The 23,771-nt window shown below is 52.5% G+C and overlaps 10 protein-coding genes across 10 annotated transcripts; 6 read left to right on the top strand and 4 right to left on the bottom strand.

Moving 5' to 3' along the window:
• Window positions 1–108: 108 nt before the first annotated feature.
• Window positions 109–719, top strand: AYL99_05510 (hypothetical protein; the record flags this gene model as incomplete). The annotated part of the gene is made up of 2 exons (XM_018837022.1): window positions 109–423; window positions 513–719. 2 exons carry the CDS (start codon window positions 109–111, stop codon window positions 717–719), a joined length of 522 nt encoding a protein of 173 aa, XP_018693875.1.
• A 1,246-nt stretch (window positions 720–1,965) lies between these two features.
• Window positions 1,966–3,773, top strand: AYL99_05511 (hypothetical protein; the record flags this gene model as incomplete). The annotated part of the gene is made up of 4 exons (XM_018837023.1): window positions 1,966–2,194; window positions 2,254–2,574; window positions 2,630–3,319; window positions 3,385–3,773. 4 exons carry the CDS (start codon window positions 1,966–1,968, stop codon window positions 3,771–3,773), a joined length of 1,629 nt encoding a protein of 542 aa, XP_018693876.1.
• Window positions 3,774–4,097: 324 nt separating this feature from the next.
• AYL99_05512 (hypothetical protein) lies at window positions 4,098–6,119 on the bottom strand (the record flags this gene model as incomplete). Its single annotated transcript, XM_018837024.1, has 1 exon — window positions 4,098–6,119. One exon carries the CDS (start codon window positions 6,117–6,119, stop codon window positions 4,098–4,100), a length of 2,022 nt encoding a protein of 673 aa, XP_018693877.1.
• Window positions 6,120–7,246: 1,127 nt separating this feature from the next.
• On the top strand, window positions 7,247–8,415 carry AYL99_05513 (hypothetical protein; the record flags this gene model as incomplete). Its single annotated transcript, XM_018837025.1, has 2 exons — window positions 7,247–7,564; window positions 7,645–8,415. 2 exons carry the CDS (start codon window positions 7,247–7,249, stop codon window positions 8,413–8,415), a joined length of 1,089 nt encoding a protein of 362 aa, XP_018693878.1.
• Window positions 8,416–8,651: 236 nt separating this feature from the next.
• AYL99_05514 (hypothetical protein) lies at window positions 8,652–9,599 on the bottom strand (the record flags this gene model as incomplete). The annotated part of the gene is made up of 1 exon (XM_018837026.1): window positions 8,652–9,599. One exon carries the CDS (start codon window positions 9,597–9,599, stop codon window positions 8,652–8,654), a length of 948 nt encoding a protein of 315 aa, XP_018693879.1.
• Window positions 9,600–11,451: 1,852 nt separating this feature from the next.
• Window positions 11,452–13,176, top strand: AYL99_05515 (hypothetical protein; the record flags this gene model as incomplete). The annotated part of the gene is made up of 1 exon (XM_018837027.1): window positions 11,452–13,176. One exon carries the CDS (start codon window positions 11,452–11,454, stop codon window positions 13,174–13,176), a length of 1,725 nt encoding a protein of 574 aa, XP_018693880.1.
• Window positions 13,177–13,708: 532 nt separating this feature from the next.
• AYL99_05516 (hypothetical protein) lies at window positions 13,709–15,721 on the top strand (the record flags this gene model as incomplete). Its single annotated transcript, XM_018837028.1, has 7 exons — window positions 13,709–14,208; window positions 14,260–14,368; window positions 14,423–14,479; window positions 14,533–14,921; window positions 14,978–15,148; window positions 15,208–15,256; window positions 15,326–15,721. The coding sequence occupies 7 exons, from the start codon at window positions 13,709–13,711 to the stop codon at window positions 15,719–15,721; spliced, it is 1,671 nt and encodes a 556-aa protein (XP_018693881.1).
• Window positions 15,722–15,877: 156 nt separating this feature from the next.
• On the bottom strand, window positions 15,878–17,650 carry AYL99_05517 (hypothetical protein; the record flags this gene model as incomplete). The annotated part of the gene is made up of 1 exon (XM_018837029.1): window positions 15,878–17,650. The coding sequence occupies one exon, from the start codon at window positions 17,648–17,650 to the stop codon at window positions 15,878–15,880; it is 1,773 nt and encodes a 590-aa protein (XP_018693882.1).
• Window positions 17,651–19,401: 1,751 nt separating this feature from the next.
• On the top strand, window positions 19,402–20,802 carry AYL99_05518 (hypothetical protein; the record flags this gene model as incomplete). Its single annotated transcript, XM_018837030.1, has 1 exon — window positions 19,402–20,802. One exon carries the CDS (start codon window positions 19,402–19,404, stop codon window positions 20,800–20,802), a length of 1,401 nt encoding a protein of 466 aa, XP_018693883.1.
• A 259-nt stretch (window positions 20,803–21,061) lies between these two features.
• Window positions 21,062–23,016, bottom strand: AYL99_05519 (hypothetical protein; the record flags this gene model as incomplete). The annotated part of the gene is made up of 3 exons (XM_018837031.1): window positions 21,062–21,571; window positions 21,647–22,090; window positions 22,156–23,016. 3 exons carry the CDS (start codon window positions 23,014–23,016, stop codon window positions 21,062–21,064), a joined length of 1,815 nt encoding a protein of 604 aa, XP_018693884.1.
• Window positions 23,017–23,771: the final 755 nt, after the last annotated feature.

Raw genomic sequence — 23,771 nt, forward strand, 5'->3', positions numbered from 1 at the left:
AGAAGGCTCGGTCTTCCATCTCCAGGCCTCCCAGTACTGGCCCGGGAGACAATATCGGCGGCGGTGAACGAAGTGCATCATCACAACAGGCTTGTGATTGCGCATACCATGACATATGAAGCTGCAGAAATTGCCCCTGAGATTGGCGTTGATGGATTGACTCACTTATTTATCGACCGTGGTGCCGACTCCAGCATCCTGGATACATTGAGAGGTGTATTCATCATACCCCGGTTGTACCTCAAAGCCACCATCTTCGGAAACAAACCTACTGCATCCGCTTTAGACCCCCGAGTGCGTGAGAAGCTTCCTCCAGCCTGGCTTGCTCCCCTCGAAGGCGGCACGGACACCTTTGCAGAGAGTGATTTCGACACCGTGTTGAAGACTGAGGCGGACCTGCGTCCGGCTGGCATCGATAATCCGGTTGGCACGACAGCTCTTTTCCTGTGCCTAATCTTGCCGGTATGGCCCCATGGGGCTAACGTACATCACGAATTGCAGCTTTGGTACAGGGAGGTTTCAAACCCATCGAAGCTTTGCGTGCTGCAATGAGTGTGCCAGCTCGTTGCTTCTGGCTGACGGACCGAGGACGGATCGTCGAGGGACTCCGAGGAGGCTTGCTGCTTGTACAAGGAGATCCCATGAGTGACATTCGAGACACATTATCCATCAGAACTATCTGGAGACGCGACTCTGAATTGGACTCCACTCCATTATAAGTGGCCAATGTACCTCCATAGTCCACCTGGCGACAGAATAGGTGCATTCCGTTAGCCACTAGGCCTTTTCGGGGCAAAAGGTGGAATATCGCGCCAATCGTTGGCATATCATTGGCCACTAGAGGAGACAAGGACAATGTTCTGATGAATGTTTGGCTCCTTGATCTGCGCTCGTAGTGATGGGAAGAGAGCTGGCTCTTGCTATCCGTGATGAAGAAGCCATCAGACCAGTGAATTGGGTGATCTGAAAGAATGATGGAGGAGAACCTGACATCGTAGACTAGCAGGTAGTGTTTAGACGCTGGTGGGAGTTCAATTTCCTGTTGGAAAAGACACTATTAATTACAGGTAAGCAGAGCTCTACGGTCAGAACACTCCTTTGATCTCGGCTTAGCGCCGCGGGAATATATGGGCTATCATTCTTGCAGCAAGGGGTTTGCCTCCTCCTAGTAGTTCGTCGGCTGACGATCCGACCCATGTCGAATGGTAGGCCAACAATGCGGTTTGCGATAGAGTTGTAGATCTAGCGCAAACCATTAGCTCCTGGAGGAACAGTACAAGACGGGAGCACGCATAGTGATGCCAGACATTTGAACACACAAGGGGTTGTTCTGAGCTGATCTGGTACCTCTTTTGGTAAAAATACCCATGCGACAACCTTCGAAGCACCGTCCCAAAAGGACAACGAGATAGAGATTATATGTGAACCATATAAAGCAAGCCGGCCAGGGCTCGCCTCCCGATTTCTCTTAGCTTCGATGAGTCCTGTATGCATCCCGCATCTCGACACCTGCGAATAGGTGAAGTAGCCGATGCGAGGCGCTAATCCTAATCAGGGCTCATAATGGAGGCGCTAACCCTATCCCCACAGATTCTACCCCGCTAGTCCTATTCTGGAGCCGGCAAATGCACCGCGCCCGCTAAATAGCTGCTTCAAGTCTGTACCAACGATTTTCGTCTCGCATGCCCGCCACGATGTGAATCCAACGAGTCTCGAGTCCTTTGCCACTGGATATAACGGGAAGCTTGCCGATAAGCACATTCATTCATACCAATAAGATTCTCTCCCTTCACAGCTCGCTCGATAGGATAGCTCGGCGCTCGCAAGGTCGTCATGCTCGCGCCAATCCAGCATCCCTTACTATTGCTTTATCAACGCGCGTAGGACATCTTTTTAAACTATATAGACCTGCAACGGCTGGGGTCTCTGTCATTCCGAGAAGTGAATGTACTTCTTGTCATCACCATGGCTGCAGCATTATCCAGTGATGGCGGTCACGCAGTCGAGCTTATCTCACAGGCCGCCGATATCAAGGAAAAGGAACCTACCGAAGTATTAGAAGAAGCCGTCCCTATTGGTTTGGGTGAGATTGTCACCTCAGAAGAGCCGGTGACAACTCGACTTGAGTTGTGGTCGTGGTACGCGTATTACTTCGGAAACAACTCAGCGGGACCTCTCGCATACGCTCCCTTGAGTGGGTGAACCTCTCGAATACAATATTTATTGACCCGTGAACTGACAAACACCTGGCAGTCTTCCAGTACCTGCTTTACGATGCCGGCTTCAATGGGAACGACCCAAGTCAGGATTGCAGCGATCCCAATGCGCCATGTCTCGTCAAGTTCGGCACCAAGAACATCAACGCGAGCACGGTGGTCTTGATCTGCAATGGCCTCGTTTTTGCGTTCCAGAGTGTCCTTCTACTTGTCCTCGGGTCGATGGGCGACTACGGCCCATGGAAGAGATCGGTCTTGATCGGGGCTTCGATTGTCTGCTGGGGGACACAGTTCGGGTTTCTCGGCCTGAAGCACCCTTCACAATACAACATTGCGATTGCGCTCTATATCTTGACCAGTAAGCAGATCATCAAACCTTTTTGGTCGTGGGTTTGTTTGGCTGATATCTACAGGTATATCATACAATCTCTGTTATGCTTTTTGGACCCCGTCATTCCCCCAGCTCGCTCGCAACACTCCTCAGGCACTTGAAGCTAAGAGAGCTTATGAGGCTGGAGAGCTCACCGAGGAGGAATACACCAAGAAGAAGTCGCTACAACGCAACAGACTCAGCAATATTGCATTCTGCTGCACCAGCGCTGGCTATACCATCACTCTTCTAATTGCTCTCGGAGCTGCATACGGGTTGCACGCGAACGAGTCTGACTCTGGAAACCTAAATGCGGCAGTGATTATCGTCGGTCTGTCCACGGGAGTGTGGATCCTCGCCGGCACTCCGTGGTTCTTCTTGGAAAAATCCCGCTCCACGCCACTTCCCGAGGGTGAGAGCTACTTCTCTATCGGCGCTAAGAACTACTGGTTCGCGTTCAAGAATATCAGGCAGCTTAGCCAGACCTGGCTGTACCTCATTGGCTACTTTCTCATCTCGGACGGCTACGCGACGACGAACCAGATCTACGGCATCTGCCAGAACCTGATTGTTGACTATAGCACCACCGTCTCCACCGAGCTGTCCATTGTCCAGGGCGTCGCAAGCACCGTCGGTATTTACAGCTTCTGGTTCATCCAGAAGCGGTTCAAGATCCGCACGAAACCCATGCTCATGACCATCTCCTGCTTTCTGCTTGTCGTGCCGATCTGGGGTAGGTTCCTTTCCTTCCGAGCAAGACGGATTTCAAAATTAACAAATCACTAACATCGAAATCAGGTTGCATTGGCATCGGAACCACCAACTTCGGGTTCCACAAGACCTGGGAAGTGTGGGGCTACTCGGTGTTCGACTGCCTGCTCGTGTCGCCATTCTACGCCTTTTCCGCCACCATGTTGAGCGACATCTGCCCCAAGGGCCGTGAAGTCAGCTTCTTCGCCATCTACTCGCTGGTCAGCAACTCGACGGCGTGGATTGGACCGATCATCTGCGGCGTCATCATTGACCGCACAGGGAACACCTGGACTGGATTTCCCTTTTCGCTCTCGCTCAGCTTCGTGGGGTTCGTCCTGATCTGCTGCGTCAATGTGAAGAAGGCCCAGGAGCAGTGTGAGGAATACGTCCGCAATGACCCGAATGTACAGAGGCGTGATATTCATGCAGAGTAAATGTTGTCTATTTTGAGGTAGATCAGCGGCTCAAGCTACTTTGTTGGAATGGATTATATGACTATTGCATTCATTCGCAGAGAAAGGCTTGAAAGGACGGTAATGGCGAAGGAAACATTCTCCATGATACCTTGAAATCGTTGGATAGTAATGGTCTGATACTTGAAAACGGAAGCACCCCTTTTTTTCCAGCTCAAATTGAATATCTGTAGGTTCAAAATATTTCGTTCTTTGTCCAGTGCTTGATCTAAATCGCAAACATGTGCGTTCAAGACGCGGAGAGGAGCTCAGCAGCGTGCTTTTTCCTTATGGACAACAACCTTCTCAAACAAGGTCGCGTGAAACAGTGGAGGAATAGTCTCGCCCAAATACTCTCTTTCCATTTTCAAACGCATCAAACCGAGCAGTAAAATGAAACTCGGTCCGAGTCGCCGTCATTTTGCACCATCCCTCAATAACCAAGTCGAGACCCTCCCGGCCGTATTCCTGCTTGAACTGCATCTCCGCGTAGGCCGACAGCGGATCCTCCGGCGAAATTGAGTAGATGCTCGTGCTGGTATCTCCGTAGTGCCAGCCGATGGCCACGAACTCAACCAGGCCCGTATCCAGAATCCGACAGAGCGTTTTGCGGCCTGTTTCGGTGTCCTCGGTGATGGTGCCACTCATTTTCTTCCCGGGTCTCAGCACCCTCGTCTTCACGGGGTTTCCGGTTACTGCAGGCTCGAATGGTCTCAGCTGGGAATCCTGGTCGCTTTGTGGTCGGGTGGGAAGCTCGAAATTACTCTGGCCGCAGTCAATCGTCAGAGTCGCAGCCTCAGGAGAGGGCCAGCAGATCGGGAAGTATGACGTCGACAGCGCGAGACGAAGGCGACTTCCAATGCCGATGCGTTGACCACACTCGTTAAGCTTGATAGTGACGTCGTAGAAACACCCCGGCTCTAGCGGGATCGGATGTGTGTGGCTCTCACGATGTGTCAGGTTGAGCAGTCCAAAAGATATCCTGGTGGCCGAGCCGTCTGGGAGGATCTCGGAGAGGACAGCTGCGACGAGAGCGTTTGATTTGTCGCTTGCGACGCGGAGATGAACAATTGGAGCACCAAGGATATCGAGGTGTTGGCTCAGCGGCGTACTGTCAAACAGGAGGGAGCCGCCCGCTTCGGCACGCTGGTCCCCGGGAAGATCGAGATCAAGGCCTGGGCACCACAGACCGCCGGCAAGACCAATCGTCATGGGAGAGCAGATTGAAAGTAGGTTATCTGATGATTCTGAGAGCTTATCACTCAGACGCCCGGCTGAGAGTCGCATAGTGCGGGTGGTGATATGTGGAGAGGGCCAACTTTTCTCAGCCACCCAGTGGCCGGGACGGAAATCATACTGCGTGCGAGGAGGCACAGTATCCTGCAAATAGCAGCGGAGTATCGGCTCGTCCATGATCCTCGTTTCTTTGCCTTTCAACCACTTATCCCACCAGCGGAGGGACTCCTGCAAGAAGCCAATCTGCGGACCGGGAGTGGCGAAATTGGGATACGCATGAGCCCAGGGCCCTATCAAGCCCTTTCGAGGACATTCGAGGTGTTCCAGCATGCGGAAGATCGTGTTCGAGTATCCATCCGACCAGGCGCCGACGAGGTAGACGGGGCACTGAATGGCGCTGTAGTCCTCGCAGATCGAGGCGTGTTTCCAGAACTCGTCACGCCGTTGGTGCTCATGCCACTCGACCATCCAGTTTCCTCCTGCTTCCAGGCGACTCATCCACAGGTCCCGCCACTTGTCACCGACCAGAGCCGGATCGGGAGGGGTCGGCGTGATGCTGAACATGGTCGCGCCCCATGTGAAGTTGTCGACGAGTAGACAGCCACCCATGTAATGAACGTCGTCTGCATACCGGTCGTCGGTCGAGCAGATTGAGATGACGGCTTTCAATTCGGGCGGCCGTCGAGCCGCCACTTGCAACCCGTTGAACCCGCCCCATGAGATTCCGATCATGCCAATCGGCCCAGAGCACCAGTCCTGCGCAGCTATCCACTGCAAGATCTCCAGGGCATCGTCCTGTTCCTGTTCAAGGTATTCGCCGAGTAGAGTGCCGTCAGAATCCCCGCTGCCTCGCATATCGACACGGACACATGCATATCCATAGGAGGCGATGTAAGAGTGATTGAGAGCATCTCGCTCTGCAGTGCCATCGCGTTTTCTGTAGGGTAAATACTCAAGAATTGCGGGTACTGGTTTCACTGTCGCATCTTCTGGTAGCCAGATCATGGCGGACAGGATAATGTCGTCGGAAAGTCTGATTTCATCGTGCTCGCGGATCTGAATTGGTACTGGAAAAGAGGATATGCTTGCCATGGTGCGGTCTGAGATTGTGGCACACCACAGATGGTCAGTGAGCTGTCAGATAGATTGTGCACCCTCTTAATGACTGTGGAGAGAAAGTCTCTGGCAAAGAGAGCTTTGACTGAGGTTGAGACAATAATATCAGATTCTCCTTTCCCAAGTACACGAAGCCATGGCAGTACCAGCACCTTGCCACTACTGCAAGAATAGACACAGCGTCATTCTTCTTTCAATCACTCACCATTTGCCGTGTTAAATTGTCAGATCGCGGATGCTTAGCTGGTGAGTAATATCTGTCATGGCATGTTGTCTAACAATGTTCTCTCGCATGGATTAGCAGAAGCTTGAGTTCCAATAGAAGATCAAACTGTCTGTCTGACCAAGCAATGTGGTGGTCTTGTCCATATAGCTTCGCCACACCTCCCAAATATTTCCCGTTTCGATCTTTTCGGCTGTAGATAATATCCTCCACGCTCTCTTGAGCATCAAGAGGGAGATCTTGGGACCAGTGGGGGAAGTCGTAAACTCCGCTACTCTCCCCGCGCGTCATGCGGGCTGGCATGTGCATAGCAAAGAGACTCATGTTTCCTCGCATTAGCCGAGGGTTGAAACCCTGCTCGCATTGCTAACCATAATAGGATAAAATTTCTGACCTGCTGTCTAAATTAGAAGGCAGATAACAGAGCCGGCTCGTTTCTTATCAGTGGGCGAGGCTGCTAGGGACGAGTTTGCCCGCCCAAGAGCCCAAGTGTGCATATATTTTCCTGAATTGGAAGAGTCTAAACTCAAGACGCTGCAAGCATGAAGCAGCAGCGAATATGGAGTTTACACGATTTCTCTAGGTGTATATCACTTCGGCCAATATCCTTCACGCAGTTCATAGTAGTGGCGTCTCGACGATAATGGTTTCTCCTCAAATATACCTTAAGCAGATAACATGCCGTTATCTGCGTAGGACCTCAAAGGTCGAGTATTTTCGACAGTCTTTACATAATCCTGGAGAAAGAGAAGTGTAGGAATAGGTTTCTGGGCAAACTGTGCGAGATAAAGAGTGCAACTCCCGTCTATCAACACCAATTGTCCGCCTACACAGCAAGTGAGAGACGCCATCACGTTTCCCGCCTCAGTGACTATCCAACATGGCAGCCGATGTTGCGACACCATTGACTGCTATTCCAATAACGGATCCAGCCACATTTGTCGATGAGGTTGAGCTGCCCGATTTCGATCCTGCAATTCACCTCGCATTCCAACCACCGGCTCAACGCCATACTTTCGGAGAAGTAGGACTGCCGAAACCGCATAATGCCCCAGATCTGTGCTACACGGATCCCTTTCCTCTGTTTTCCGAAGAAGGAGTGCGTATACTGCGACGAGAGATGCTCAGCAAGCAAATGCTGGACAAATATCTGAGGTCATGGGATCGTGCTCCGGCGTATATTGCTGGTCATGAGAAGGTGGGTTTTCCTTCTCTGCTTGTCTCGAGATGCAAGAATGCTGAATTAGAGATGGTTTGATCTAACTTTGTGAGCAAAAGACGGCGAAATTCATGCTGCAGGCGTGGCAACATCCCGCCACACAGGCTGCAATCGACAGAGCTGCAGGGTTTCCACTGCGCCGACTCTATAAGACGGGTGACATCGGTATGGTCAACATCCAACTTGGTCCAGACGGGTTGGCTGGGGTCTATAAGCTCACAGAAACGCCTCTGCCACCGCAGTCGCCGCTTGAGCTGGAGAAGTCAGCATACGACAACGTCCCAATTGACTCTTGGCACAAAGACCAAGTCCCCGTTGTCTGTGTGGTCATGCTCAGTGATACAAGTGCCATGCAAGGCGGTGAGACGGCTATCAAAACGGGAGATGGCTCCATCATCAAGGTCAAAAGTCCAACCATAGGAGGAGCTGTCATCATGCAAGGCGGATGCACCGAACATGCCGCCCTGCGGGCGACCAACGTGCCGGAGCGAATAAGCATGGTAACCAGCTATACCTACGCGGATCCCAATCTCGATGACCGGTACTCTTCGCTTCGGAGTGTCGATCCCGCAAACGATGACATCCCCCTGATGTGCAATGAGTTTCTAAAGGAAAAGCTTACGCGTCTTCGAGGTCGTATAGATTTGGTTCTGGCAGATTTGGCCCAGAAGGAGAACTCTGGGGAAATGGTCCCGCGGGAAGAGGTTGAGCGATGGGTAAAAGAGCAGACAGACTTTCTGCGGCGCAGTGCATGGGAAATGTTTGAGAGGATTCCAAACTTCTTGCACAAGGATGCGCCGGAAGAGGTTATCCAGGAATACCTCAAGTAGAGCATAGAGCTGAATGGCAGGAGATTTAGATCGTAGGTGGAAAGTCTTAGGGAGTTTGGCGTTATCAACCATATCCTCCAACTCCACCTTATACAAAGGCAGCATTGAGGACTGTGTCCACGACTGAAGCCTTCAAACTGGCTTTGCGTTGAGCGAGACACAACAACTTCAAAGAGCGCTTACGCAGATTGTTTCTCTCCGGACACACAAATCAAAGACACCACCTGCCTACCGACTCAGACGGCTATGATTGGAGTGCCTTTCTCTTCCCATTGACGAGCAAGAAGGGTCCAATCAGAGTTCGAGCCTTGCCAGAGCTCTTGGAGAAAGATCGAAATGTTTGTGTAGTGCTCAAACCGCGTATTCGTCGATAAAGTCTGACACAGCCCGCTAATAATCCCCATGCGCTTTTCGTCTCCCCAGCAAGAGGCTCCGGCAATGAACAGAGGCCAGGCCAGGTTGTGTAAAGATGCGTTAATGTCCTCGAATTGGTCCAGGACTGAGAAAAGCTCATCCGTATGGACTAACATCGCTCGCGCATAATCATCAGGCGTGCTCAGTCGAGTATATGCGTAAAGAATCCCAGCATGATGATATGCTTGAACAAGTCGTATGAAGTCCCGTTTGGACGGCATTGTCAGTGTCTGAGTGAGCGTTCCTGCAGCCAGTAATGTTGAACCATTTGCAAGTTTGAATTCGTCTTCAAGATTTTCAGCCGGCTTCGCATGTTTTTCGTGAAGCGACATGACGGTGACGCTGTGCAGAATCTTCAGGAAGTCACCAAATGGGACGTCTTGTTGTGAAAGATGTGGCAAAATGGCACCCTGGATATGCTCGTAGTTGAACAGTGTCGTGCATGCAAGGACGTCGTAGATGGCCAATTGGTTCTTCAGAAAAATGGTGAGGTCGTCATTAGGAGGCCGTTTCAACGCCAGTGAGTTCATCAAAATCCGAGCTGCTTGTCTGTGTGATTGAGCATGCGATAATTCTGACCGTAGTAGTGAATGATTGGAAAGAATTAGCATGGCAGCTAGAACTCCCGCGGTGACACCACCATTGACGTCAATCGGTGTATCGAGCATATTGCATACTGTCATCTGGCGCACACGTTCGGTGATCATCATAATGGTGGCTTCGCCTGTCGACTGTGAAAAGCCGGGTGGAATGCAATCTTCCTCCGGCATGTGTTCTGCGGAAATGGTAAGAACCGCCAAACGTAAGATCGTATCCGTCTCTGCTAGAGGAATAACTAAACGCTTATATTCATTTTTATCTGAGTCTAGCCAGACCATCAGTGGTGCAATTTCGTTGGCATAGTATTGCAGTAGACGTTTTGCTGCAGACGGAGGCAGCCGTTGAGCCAAAGCAAGACCAGGCTGATAAGCTGGGGCTGGAATGCTTTCCTCATCAATCGTCTGCGATGATTGAGGCTCGAAGGTGAGGGATCGAGCATGGCGAGATAAGTCAGGCGCACCTCGTCCTTTGTAACGACCGCGGATGGCAATGGCATTCGTCCAACGAAATCTTGGTCCGTAACCAGGACACTGAACGCCTTTTCGTGCGCATTTCACGCAGAATGGTAGAGCACGGTCGCAATGGATTCGTCTTCTGTTACAAACACGACAATCTGAAACGGCCACACTAAGCATGAAGCACTAATGTATTCAGGTTTATGCGCACCTTTGTTTGCCAGTGGGCTCGATGGTTGTTGGCCTGACTCTCCGGCCACCATTGTGGTGATCACAGATCCATATTGCACTTGGTCACATAGCCACCCTTTGATTCGCATGGGACGGCTTCTGAAGGCCTAGGGGCTAATTGATGCGGTATCGATAGCCAATATGAAGAGTCCTTTTGGATAAAAGCAGGAGAAGGTGTCGTCGTTGTGACAAGCTTCGGTCTGATAAGGTCAAGCCTGCTGCAAACATGCCAAGCGCCGAGCCAAGAGCGTTTCGAGGCTAAGCCTATAACGGTAATAGGGCTGGCTACCAGGAGACGGAATTCTCGAATTCTCTGTACAGATTCTCATTCTCGGTCCAAAGATCGCGATAGAACACAATGCATTATTCTCGGAAGGAACTACATATACAGTCTCTACCCTCAACACGCGAAGGGAGGCGGGAGGCGAGAATGCTGCACCCCAAGATCAATTCGTTACGTCCAATCTTTCGGATTCCTATCTCCTCAACCATTACAATATAGGAGAAGTCTGCAAATGCAAAACGTTGCAGCGAATGGAGTGCTATACTGAGGCAATCATGCCCGGTTGCCGATACCTGGGTTCCTCACACCGATGGTCGGAGTGTCACATTTTCTCTGTTTCAATATGAACACACCGGTTGGAAGATATCCCTTCCATGACGAAACTCAGATCTACAATTCCTGTGGGAATGCCTTCACTATGACTATCAATTTTTGCCAGCGAAACGACATTTCTGGTGATGACAGCCATAAATACGGTAGCAGTGGACTATCACAAGCACAGACGCCACTTCGCTGTTGAATGTGTGATACGACGAATCATTCCACCCTTTTTCAGATCGCCAAACGCGGTACACGCTACATCGAAAGCTCGTATCCCAGTAAAGATAATTTATCCGACATGTCTGAACCGATAAGTGTACAGATGTGCGAGAGAGTTGCCTTTGCATGGTCCCTCATAATGCAAAAGGTGAGCCAACATTACAACCTTATCAGGGCCTGGGAAGGGCGTGGCGATAACCAGTGATGAGAATTAATTCGCCGGGAAGAAGGCTCCCCGCCACCTCCCCCTCGACGACAAGAGCACAGATCCTCAGCCTTTGTGGGATTGCTGGTCTCCCTTTCTTGCCCTAATCGGGATTGGTTTCACAGGAGCGGGCCGTGGACCTCGCTTTGCCGAATGAAGCATTTATGTCTGACCCAAAGATCTCAGTCTTCTACGCCAAGCTTCGCCCTTTGACAATGTCGAACCTAACGCCGTGGTCGTATAAGTTTGTGGGAGCCGCTTCTAGACACTTTGTGGGCGCTGCTTCTTAGACATTTGGAGCACGCGGCATGGGTTCTATCGCCGATACACTCAGTGCAAGCTGCGGCTACACAGGCTCGGAGAAAAATGGACTTGGACAAAGCAGGGTTACATGGCAAAAGAGTCCTCCACATCTCAAAGATCTCGGTACACTGCAAAGAACTCTAGGTCCAATAACAACCGCAGACCTGTTTAAAGCAGATTGCTATGGTCAAAAGTCAAAATCAGGGATCGATGTCCGCAAGTTCCTCAGTCGCGAAGGACGTATCAGACAACCATCGTCTTTAAAGGCCAGTGTGGGAGAGTTGGGTGAAGATATGATCAGTCTTGGCACGGGACGCCCATCGCCAGACACGTATCCATTTGAGCGAATGGAGTTTGCATATTCTTTGCCCAACGCCAGTGCCTGGGCTGCTCCTCCGTCCGTCAAGAGCAATAGCTCCGAGGGGCAGCAAGGGTCAGCCGTGGTACGCAAGCAAGATCCGTCGGCTTCGATGGATTTGTCGATCGCATTGTCCTACGGCTATTCTCTTGGGTCCGAGCAACTCATTCAATATCTGACCACCCACGTTTCTCACGTTCATGGTCCACCATATTCGGATTGGGAGATCTGTCTCACTGGAGGCAACACGCCTGCCATGGAGACTGCCTTTCGGAACTTCGCAGACCCCGGTGATTTCATCCTGGTGGAAGAATACACATATTCTGGAATGATAGAGGCGGCGACAGCTCTAGGTCTCAATATGGTCCCTGTGGAAATGGACGAAGACGGATTAACTCCTCGATCCCTGGACAACATACTGTCAACGTGGAATGAATTGCAGCCCGGAAAGCCGACACCAAGGCTGCTATACACGATACCGACTGGACACAATCCCACCGGCATAACTCAGCCTCGTCATCGACGGCAAGAGATATTGGATGTTGCTGAGAAACACGATATCATGATCCTTGAAGATGACCCTTACTATTACCTACTTTTCCCACACAGCTGGAGTGACTCAGAGACACCAGCCCTCCCGTCTTACCTTTCGCTCTCTCAAACCGGACGCGTGATGAGACTCGACAGTACGTCCAAAATCCTCGCGCCGGGGCTGAGGTTGGGCTGGCTCACAGCGCCAAAGGCGATTGTCGAGACCTTTCAAGCCGCGCATGACTTAGGGTTCATCCATCCAAGCGGTCTCAGCCAGCTGGCTGTGTATAAGCTAGTATCGGAGACCTGGGGACACGCTGGATTCCTCCACTGGCTGAAGGCTTTGGCAGGCAATTACCAGGAAAAAGCCGCGGTAATCCTCAATTCCATGAAAATAGAGCTTGGAAGAGGTGTGCTGGCGGATGTATGCTCTTGGAGTGACATCCGTGCAGGCATGTTCATCTGGCTCAAGGTTGACTGTCGCAGGCTGGTAGATATGTCCCGGACACCAATGGATGCAGAAGCAAGGCACAAAGCACTGTTGAGCATCGAGGACAGGATCTACATGGAGGGGCTGAAAGAAGGGGTGCTAGCCTGCAAAGGAAGCCACTTTCGAGCGCCCGCATTGACCTGCAATGGTGTTTCTAGGAGTAATGGGCAATTGGTGGATGGGCCTGGAAGATCTCTGGCTGAGGATGAGAATGCTGTTTTCTTCCGTTTGACCTTTGCATCTGCAGGAGAGGCAAGTCTCGTCACAGCAGTTGGACGTCTTGGGTTAGCGCTCCGCAAGATATTCACCCCGGTATCTGGGGAAGCTGCACCAGAAACACCGTCTCACTGAGCTAGTGCCCAGTATGGAATTTCACTGTTGGTGAGATTGTGGCGATCATTGTACATCTCAGTGCTGCGGAGTTCACCACTGAGATACGAATTCGCACAACCCTGGATGTACCACGTGGTAAACACGCGCGGGATGGATCAGGAAGGGCAGGGCGTCTACTGTAACTACGGGAGAATAAGTAGCGGCCTTAGGGGCAAGATATGCTGGCTGCAGGGCTTTATCTTCGGACCAGGGGACGACCGCTGATCTAGGCTCCATGGACAGATAAGAAGTCTCCATTTACCACCCTTTTTCGGGAGAAGTATGTTCCTCTTCCCAAAGGATCTATCGCTCCCACCTATCGTATTGGTTTACCTTGTCAGGAAGCTGGATCATGTTAGCCACGGGTCTAATCAATGTCGCAGTTCTCCCGTCTGATACCTCACGGTCGCAGGGTCGGAGTATGCTAACGGTGGCGATCTCTTAAATAATGTGATACCCCAAGCGGGACGCAGCGACAACTTTGTGTCTGCCACAACAGCGAGATTCACCCATGGAGTTCATCAAACCTGTGCCCACGCATTCAGTGGAGAAGATGGGCGAGAAGCGCGTGTACGAGGTGCAAGAGGGCGAGGCCTCTGCGGTGATTGAGAACGTCGACTCTCTCAAGCGCCGATTGACAAACCGACAAATGCAGCTCATCGCGATCGGAGGCTCGATCGGGACGGCCCTCTTCGTCAGCATCGGCTATGGTCTCATTGAAGGCGGCCCCGGCAACCTGTTCATCACATTCACTCTGTATTCGTGCATGCTCGGACTCGTCAACAGCTGCATGGCTGAGATGGCGGTCTTCATGCCTGTCAGCGGGTCCTTCATTCGCATGGGGTCCAAGTGGGTGGACGAGGCGTTCGGGTTCATGGTGGGCTGGAACTTCTTCCTCTACGAGGCCGTCTTGATCCCCTGGGAGATCGAAGCCCTCAACCTCGTGCTGACCTTTTGGTCCGACAATATCCCCAAGGTCGCCATTTGCCTTGCTTGCGTTGTTCTCTACGGGTACGCTCATATCCTGCAGGGTTGATACCTTGATGGGTACTAATGTCTTAGATTGATCAACCTCTTTGCTGTCAAGTGGTACGGCGAGTCCGAGTTCTGGCTGTCGGGCGGTAAAGTCGTTTTGGTGGGAATCGTCTTTGCCTTTACCTTTGTGACCATGGTACGTGTGGTTCTATGGCTACATTTACTGCCATCATTGAATAACAAGATATAGGTGGGAGGCAACCCACAGCACGACGCATACGGATTTAGATACTGGAACAATCCCGGGGTGAGACATACTCGATATTCACAACCGTCTCAACTGTTGCTAAATCTCCATAGGCTTTTGCAGAATATGTCACCACCGGCGCTCTCGGCCGCTTCGAGGGCTTCCTGGGCGCTCTGTTCATGGCCGCTTTCACTGTCGTGGGACCCGAGTACGTGGCCATGGTCAGCGGCGAGGCCATGTACCCGAGAAAACACCTGAAACAGGCCTTTAAGACCGTCTACTGGCGCTTCGGCATCTTTTTCATCCTTGGCGCCCTGTGCGTCGGCATCGTGGTGCCCTACAACGACCCGACGCTGAACGCCGTTCTCAACGGAGGCTCTGCGGGAACGGCGGGCGCGTCCGCCTACGTGATTGCCATGCAGAATATGGGCATCACAGTACTCCCGGACCTGACCAACGCGCTTCTCGTGACGAGTATCTTCTCGGCTGGAAACACCTACGTGTAAGTTGATGAACATCCCAAAGTTGGTGGATCATAGTCTAACGACGACTTCACAGGTACTGTGCTTCCAGGACGCTCTACGGTCTGTCTCTGGACGGCCATGCTCCAAGATTCCTACAGAGATGCACCAAGGCTGGAGTGCCCGTGTACTGCTTCTGCATTACCATGATATTCCCGCTCCTGTCTTTGCTCACACTGGGGACGAGCAGCACGCAAGTCATCACTTGGTATGAACTTCCCTGTCCGTCCCATACGAGACCCAGACAGGCGCTAACGTCACAACCAGGTTGACAAACCTCACGGAAGCGTCCCAAATCATCGACTTTATTGTAATGGTGAGAAGAAGCTCCTTCATGTCCCGCGTGCGTGTTCCACTTTGCTAACACATCAGCTGCGCTCCACAGTGCATCATCTACCTCTTCTTCTACCGCGCTCTGAAGGCCCAGGGCTACGACCGCAAAAACCTGCCCTACAGGGGCTGGGGCCAACCGTACGTGGCATGGGTGGCGATGATCTTCATGATCTGCATCGTCGGTACGTACGGCTACACCACATTCCTGCCCGGGTGGTGGGACGTCGGGACCTTCTTCTCCTACTACACCATGTGCTTCGTCTGCCCGCTGCTGTACGTGGGTTTCAAGATTGTGAAGAGGACGAAGATCGTCAGGCCCGAGGAAGCGGACCTGGTCTGGGAGCGTCCCGTGATCGACGCGTACGAGGCCACCTTTGTGGATGTCCCGCTTGGGTTCTGGCAGGAGCTGAGGCAGCATCTGCCGAAGTTGGGCAAGAAAGAGGCATAGACGAGATACGGTGTACAACTTGTATAACTCCCATAGTTCAAGGGTGGCAACATGCAATGAGTGGCTGTCTCTTTACACTGGGTCGATTCAAGAAGAGCGCTTTGGGCGATTGAACGAAGGAAAAAAACTGGTTCTGATTGTTCTCGGAGAGATACACTATGACTCGCCCGATACAGCCTTCTTCTCCTCTCTGAGCAGATCAAGCAGAGGGCCCTCCAGAACGTCCTCCCGGTCGAGCACTATTTCCACCATTCGCAACCCTCTACCGCTGGACATTTCTTTCGACGCCAGCACCTGTTGCAATTCCCCCGAAGTGCGAACAGTGGCCGTAAAGACGTTGTCGTCGGCGCCCAGAAAATACGGCGCTTGCAGATAGCGCCAACTGGCAATATCGTTGTACTGCTTCTCTAGGCCGTGGATGCATCGTTCGATCGTGTAGCCATCGTTGTTGAGGAGAAAGATGATGACATCCAGCTTCTCCCGCACGATAGTGCTCAACTCCTGTACGGTCATCTGGAAGCTTCCATCGCCGATGCAGAGCACCGTCCGCGCCTGACCGATGCCGTGGTAGGACGACGCTGCTATAAGCTCCCTTTGTGCTAGGGCTGCCCCTTGAGCCGCGGGAAGCATGTACCCGATCGAGAGCCATGTTACCGGTGCGAAGACACGCGTGTGGCGCGGGAGTGTCATCTCTTGGACGCCATAGCCTGCAGTCCCGGTCTCTCCTAGGATGATATCTCCCGAACGGATGAAGTTGCCCAGAAGATACCACAGACTGTCTTGCGTGATGCGTTGCTCGCTCGGAAGCGATGAAATACACACCTTGTGGGCTTTACAACCTAGCGAGGCCGCCTTGGTTCCCGAGAACTGTAAGTCCAAGGCATTCAGCTCTCGCCGTAGATGGGACACAGCAGACCTGGTGGGGATGTCGCGAAAGATTTGGTCGCCAATCCGGATCTCATTATCTTTGTAGGTAATGGTGACTGCCTGCGGAGGAATGCTGGTAGAGTCGAAGGTGTTGGTCGTGCTAAAGTGCGGACCGAAACAGAGAACGAGGTCTGAATTGTCCACGAAAGCCTTCGCCTTCGGGTCATAGCTGCCTCGGTAGACTCCGTGGACGTTGGAAGCCGTCTCGTCCACAAGCCCCTTCCCGAACACCGTCACCCAGGTGGGCCATTTCGTGATGTCGATGATGCGCTGGACGTCCTCGGTGATCCGGAGTGCTCTGCTCTCACCGTCTACCAAGATGGTCGGATTATTAGCGGCTTTGATCTTCTCCAGCACTATCGATAGCGCCAGGTCGTGGGCTGGAGTAGTCTTGTCCGTTGAAGTGATTTCTGCTGAGAGACACTCCGACCATAATCTGCCCGCATCAACGGAAGCATCCACCAGATCAACCGGCACCTGGAGGTAGACGGGCCTGCTGTGCAGAAGACACTGTTTTAAAACGACGTCAATCTGCTCTGGCGCCGATTGAGAGTCCTTCAGACTCGCCTGGGCTACCGTGATCTGGGCATGCATCTGCGCAAAACGTTCAAAATTGCCGTCGGCAAAGGTGTGGTGAACCCTTAGGCGAGCGTCCTGAATAGCTCTCTCCGGGGTGCCGACTATATGGACCACTGCTGCCCGCTCACAGTACGCGCCGGCGATGGCATTGACCGCTGACAGCTCTCCCACTCCGAACGTAGTGATGAGTGCTCCCATCCCATTGATCCGTGCGTAGCCATCCGCAGCATATCCCGCATCTAGCTCGTTGCAGTTCCCGACCCAATGAAGACCCGACGGTTCGATATGATCCAGCAGGTTCAAGTTGTAGTCGCCCGGTACACCGTGGATGGAACGAACCCCAAGTTGATGAAGGCGTGTAAACAGGTATTCCGCAAGTGTGACTGTGGACGGCATTTCGCGTTTGTTTTCGCGCAAACCCATGGCTTCTGATCGGGTAGCAGGCTCTTGTGAAAGCCTCAACTCTTGAAATCAGATATTTATGAAAAGGCCAAGAAGCATCGGAGCTACTATGGTGGTTGAGAGACAGGTGTACCCCGTCTCTTGACCTTCTCTGCGCATGGGGGTGAGTGGGCATCTTCTAGGCCGGGTTTAATTGCTTCGCGAAAACTTGCTCAATTCAGACTAGAGATGGAGAATCGCACACCGTTCTCGGCGAATCCATAAGTCCAACTTGACAATGTATGAGTTACGACATCGAGAAGGATTTGGCTACGGAACCGTTGACATGGTGGTTTGTTGTGGAGGGCTTGTGGGGAGAATGAATGGTCATTCATGGTCATTTGAACATCTCCACTTTCAACCTCGATTGGGATTAGTTCTCCTTTATATCGCCCTTTCTGGTTAACTCGCGCCGTCGCCCAAAATAATAAGTTGACTGACGCCTCCATATCACCCACATATGGCGATTTAACTCTGCTCACGCTACAACGAGCCCCCTTGTGAGCGACTCAACCGTTGCCCATCATTTCCCTACGCCCTTCTAAAATTCTCTGGGATGGCTAACACTTAGGAGACAGGATGTCTTGGCTCGAAATGGGCGCGAGGATCTGTTCCTGGGCGCGGTTTTACGCCCCTTCAAGGCGTGCCGCTAGCCTGTCGTTTATTGGACGGCGCTGTGCCCATCTGCCAAGCTAGGATAATCTAGATCTTCCAAGTTCAGCCTTCTTCAAAATCATCTTGAAACTTGAAGGTGGACTCCTTCGTTATGGAATAACACGCTCCAGATATGTCGTGATAGGCCGCAGAAGCTATATGAATGCGCGCTCTTAATCGAAGGCCAACGACTGCTCTCATCGTGTCCACAAGAACTAGGGACAAGGCTGATGCAATTGTCACAACCAAGGCCTCTGCCCTTCAAGAATGGACCCTCAGGACATGCATGGCGAAACAACACTATGTGACTGTTGCCGCTCGATCGATTTCAGCAAATCTCTGGTCAATTACCACCACGTCGACGCGCCTCATCGCTGGGAGGGCTTGCCCTACCAACCTTCGGAACTGAGCGGGACGTACTACGTGCATGCACACCAACCGACCATCCGCCATCTTATTTCCGCTGCCGAGCGAGGTTGCCCTTCATGCATCCAGCTCCGATATGCGCTCCGTCTTCACAGGGGACACGAGTCTCCAGAACCTCGACACGACGGGCTGTTGGAGGTACGCTATTACGAGCAAGAGACCAAAAAGCGAAAGGATTTCGAGGAGCGAGAGTTCTATTTGGTGGCAAAGACCCCCCATGCCGAAGTTAAAGTCCCTTTCGACTTCGTACAGTATTCAGGTCGGTCACGGCTCTTCTCTTCCCTGGTGCTTTCTCTTCCCGAGAAGCATACTAAGGCTGGATTCAAGTCGTCTAACTACAATCCCATCCCATCCGAGTAGAACCCCTCAAAAGTATCCTGCTTGACAAATCAACGAAGCCGAATCGGCGCATGGGTAGTCCAGAAGACTTCCAGCTCATGCGGGAATGGCTTCGGCGTTGCTCGAGTTGGCATCCGAATTGCGGCGATGCACGCTCAGACGATCCCCAACTTCCAACTAGAGTACTGGAAGTGGACCTTGCCGGCCGCGGAGCTGTCGTCAAACTGACTGCGAGTCAGGGTCAGAAGGGCAGATACATCACCCTCAGTCACGTCTGGGGGCATGAGAGAATACTGACCACTACGACTGCAACAATGTCCGACAGAATGGACGGAATTCCGTTGGGCAGCTTGCCCCAGACTTTCAATGACACTGTGACGGTGGCGCGTGCGTTGGCTGTCCGGTTTGTGTGGATTGACAGCCTGTGCATTGTTCAAGACTCCGCTCTCGACTGGGAGATTGAGTCGAGAAAGATGGGGGAATACTATGCAAATTCCCTTTTAACCATAGCCGCCATCAACGCCTCAGGCAGCTCGGGAGGCCTTTTCAGCCAAACGAGCCCTTTGGAGCTCGCTCCCTATCCCATGGCTGTTACTCTGCCTCCCCCGACACTATTAACCCCCGGCTTTTTCAGACCGTCGCACGTCGAAGACCCTAGCAGGAAGACCGACGGGTTTCAACGCCCACCGCTGTGGCAGCGCGCTTGGGTTTTACAAGAGCGCCTCCTCTCTCCCCGCTTGTTGATGTTTTCGACGACTCAAATGAGCTGGAGATGCAGGACCGAAGAGGCGTCCGAGCAGATACCTGAAGGGTCGTCGATGTGGATCGGGCGCAGTAACGAGGATCGAGTCGTAAAACCCATTCTCGACAGACTCCAGAAACTAGGTGGCGACACTTTTATCGGTCCAGATGAGATACCTTCGACCAGAATACCCGATGAAGCGACTCGCGACACGAAAGCCATTTACGATGCGTGGTACGATCTTGTTATGCTCTACGGCAAATGCAGTCTTACCTATCCTTCCGACGTTTTTCCCGCCATTTCCGGCATTGCAAGCTCCATCCACCGCGCCTCTGGTGCTCAGTACGTTGCCGGGCTGTGGAAGCCGGATCTGCACCGTGGCCTCATGTGGACGGCTCCCGATTCCACCTCGTCGAGGACAGACCTGCGGGAGTACCGGGCTCCATCATGGTCCTGGGCCTCGTTGCCGGCCACGTGCACCTTCTTCGTTCGAGAGTTGATCCAAGAGAAGCCAGACGCTAGCTGCATGGACATTGAGGAGGCTGCCGTTCAGATCCAAGGAGCCAACCCCTTCGGTGAGACATCTTCTGGGAGGTTGCGGGTCAGGGGGTTTTTGAAGCCGGCGTGCCCGTATTTTCGGGACGGTGGGCTCGATCCATTACTGGAAGAGATCAAGGCGCCGGCGCACTGGAGATCCGGAGACAATCTCTTTGATCTGAACACACGAACGCCAGTTGGTAGGTACACGCCCGATAACATTGACCGCAAGCACATTGCGCAGATCTGGTGCGCGCCAGTCATGACGGAAGTCCATCCAGCGTCTCGCAGGGAAGAAAATAAAATTGGAGCGCAGTGTCTAGCGCTGTACTCTCTTGATCTGGCACGGTGTGAGTATATGCGTGTTGGCTTTGTATGGGTTCATGATTTCGGGTGGTTCAGCGATTGTGCCATGTCCTCTTACTCTGTTATTTGACCGGCTGGCCCTGCGCTGCTTTGAAGCGAGCTTCATTACTTGTCACAGCAGAGTTTCTCGTCACTCCGCTGTTTACGAGTTCACTGGTCTTCCAGCCACTGAACTATCGGAGGGCGAGCTTTCGCACGACATAGGGAATACATCGGGTGCATTACGATCTTGTCCAAGATCAATTTTGAATTCTAGGATATACCCCACGAGGCTACGTCGCGATGTTGGGCTACCGAAACTGAAACTGATACACAGAAAACAATATCTTTCAGATCCTCCCTCTTTCTAGGAACTTCGTTGGTATTTCCACATACTTGGCTCGCAGATACTCGGCGACATTCTTCCCGAGAATATCATAAGTGCTGCTGCTGGCAACACCACGGTCCAGATGATCAAGCAAAAGGAAATGGACAGCCCAGAGATTGGGGAGCTCGAATCTTTCGACCAGCCCACCCTTGTAATCATCACCGAGAAGCTCCTTTACTTTGGCAATTGTCAAGGTCGACCGGAGCCAATCGAACTCGTCTGCGTGGCGGACATAAAAGCCCACGTTACAGTTGGACGATTTGTCTCCGGAGCGTGCATGCACGATGTATCCCAGAGGAGCCACGGTCGTGGGGCCCCAAGATGTCAAGGGCAGTGGGCTCTCAGGATCATACGACGGCTGGTGCCGTGGGTAGGTCTGAGTTTTGGTCGGCACGGGAATGTCGAATGTCTTGTCGATGAAATGGACGCGGTGTGAGACGATTCCCTGAGGAATCAAGGCCACCCAGAATTCCTAGAGGAGGACAACAGGTCTAGTCAGCACATATTTCATCACACGCAGATTTCACCGGGGATTTGGAATCCTCACATAATACACCTTCGGGGTACCTTGGCGCATATCCAAGGAGAACTGCGCGCCAGGATACGTCTGCATGACTGTGTCCACGACGGGCTGGAGGAAGACAGAGGTTTGCAAGTCATCGGCATTGCGACCCTGCGCAAAGACGCGTAGGTCGCACGTGGCCGACTCCTGACTGCGCGGATTGGCCGGTGGTCTGCCGTTCAGAGATATTCTGAAACAGTGGTATTTGTCGAGTGGGAGCACATCTCGAACCTGAGTCTCAAACATCGCCGCCTTCTCCTCGACATCGAGACCGACCACGTAGAAGTGCGTCTCGGCCTGGTAGCCGCCGATGGCAGTGATGCCGACCTTGGTCGTCGGTGGAGGCGGGAGGCCTTTGGCGCCCGAGACCTTGACCCGGTTTGGGCCGAGCTGTTCCATATTGATGTTGGAGAGTTCGGCGACAACATCCTAAAGAGAGCCATCAGTCCTACCGTGTGGGGAGAGGTGCATGCAGGAACTCAGATGTAGCCTACCGAGTTGAAATACCAAGGACCCTGGATCTCATACAAAAGCTGGCTTCTGCAGGTTTCGGTCGACACGATGCCATTTGACCCTTGCTCCTTGGTGATGATGCATGTGCCATCCTTTGCAAGTTCGGCAATTGGGTAGCCTAGGTTAATGATACTCTTGCCAGTTCCGAGGGACTTGAAGCCTGTCCAGTTGGCGCCGCACACGTACGCGCCGCATTCGATCAGATGGCCACAAACCAAAGCCCCAGCGAGTTCGTCCAATTGGTCCTCATTCCAGCCATGCCACCAGATGCCCGCCGCGATGACAGGAGCCGGGTCAGAGACGCGGCCGGTGAGGACGATATCCGCGCCCTCCGCCCAAGCTTTTGCAATACCTCGACCTCCGAGATAGCACTGGGCATAGATGGGATCAAACTCCCAGGTCGAAAAATCCTTGTCTGTCGTAAGTCTCTGCAGCTTGTCTCCCTTTGTGTGGAGCTTTTTGAGGTCATCGATGGAGATTTCGTCCCCAGACACCCAGGCCACCTTCAAATCAAGGCCCTTCCGCGCAATGATTTCCCTGACATGCTTAGCCAGGAGCTCCGTACCGGAGGCGCCGGCATTGGCGGCGAGCTTGATCTTTTTAGCCGCCAGATGTTCCAAGGCGGGTTCCAGAGACTGAAGAAAGATGGTTTCATAGCCGGGCGCTGACGGGTCTTGGACCTTCTCCACGCCCCGAGTGGTCATGTTATACTCGCTCATCCAGTCACCGAAGATGACGTCCACCTCCTCGTTTTGGGCCATGCGTGCTAGAACGCCATGTTGGTCAGTGATTCCTCCTTCGCACCCTCCGATGCGCACAGCGCGACTTTGGATGGATGGCATGGTTGTTTTGGGGGTAGTAGTATCACGAGATCTGGGTTGAGATGGTTTGTTTTGGTCTACCAAAAAGAAGAAAATGGATAAAGGAAAGACCTTTGTCGTGTCAGAAGTTTGGGTTTATAATGCCCCTTCGCGACACGGAGGACCCCAAGGGTAAAGAATGCCTAAAGCTTCAACAATTGCAGGACCGCGGACCGAAACCGGAGCACGAATCGTGTGAGCACGGTGTAGGTGAGTCCATTATAAAGCTCAACTGTTTTCCCGCAGTGCATTTAATACTCCATGGTCCTGCCGTCGACAGTCTATGGTGTACTCAGGAGTGAAAGCTCGGAGATCGATGTCCGAGCTTTGTGTCGCCCCTCTCGAGATTCAGAGTCTGCCAATCGGTTTCATCGGATAACGGTTCTCAACTCCAAGAACCTTGTGAGGAATGGAGAATGGATAGCGGAAAGGGGTAGAACGTGGACTATACGAGTGGGGATTCGATTCTTTGAACAATCAGTCCCCGCTCAGGCAGCCGAGGCTCTAGACAACCTGGCTTCCTCCTTTCCCGCTGCCCTGACTGGGACAGGCGTTGTCAGAATCGTAAAATACATCATTGGGGGCCGTCATATCCATGGAAAGAACGTGTGTCAACCTCGACTTCGCTCTCGAGTGCTCTTGAAGACCAGCCGAAATGAGCCTTTAGACACTGGGCAAGGCAGGATTTGGCGCCAGGCTGCTGACTAGGGTATCTATTTTGACTCGTAATGCATACG

This window comes from Fonsecaea erecta (genome assembly GCF_001651985.1).
Source record: "Fonsecaea erecta strain CBS 125763 chromosome Unknown Scaff4, whole genome shotgun sequence".
NCBI lineage: Eukaryota > Fungi > Ascomycota > Eurotiomycetes > Chaetothyriales > Herpotrichiellaceae > Fonsecaea > Fonsecaea erecta.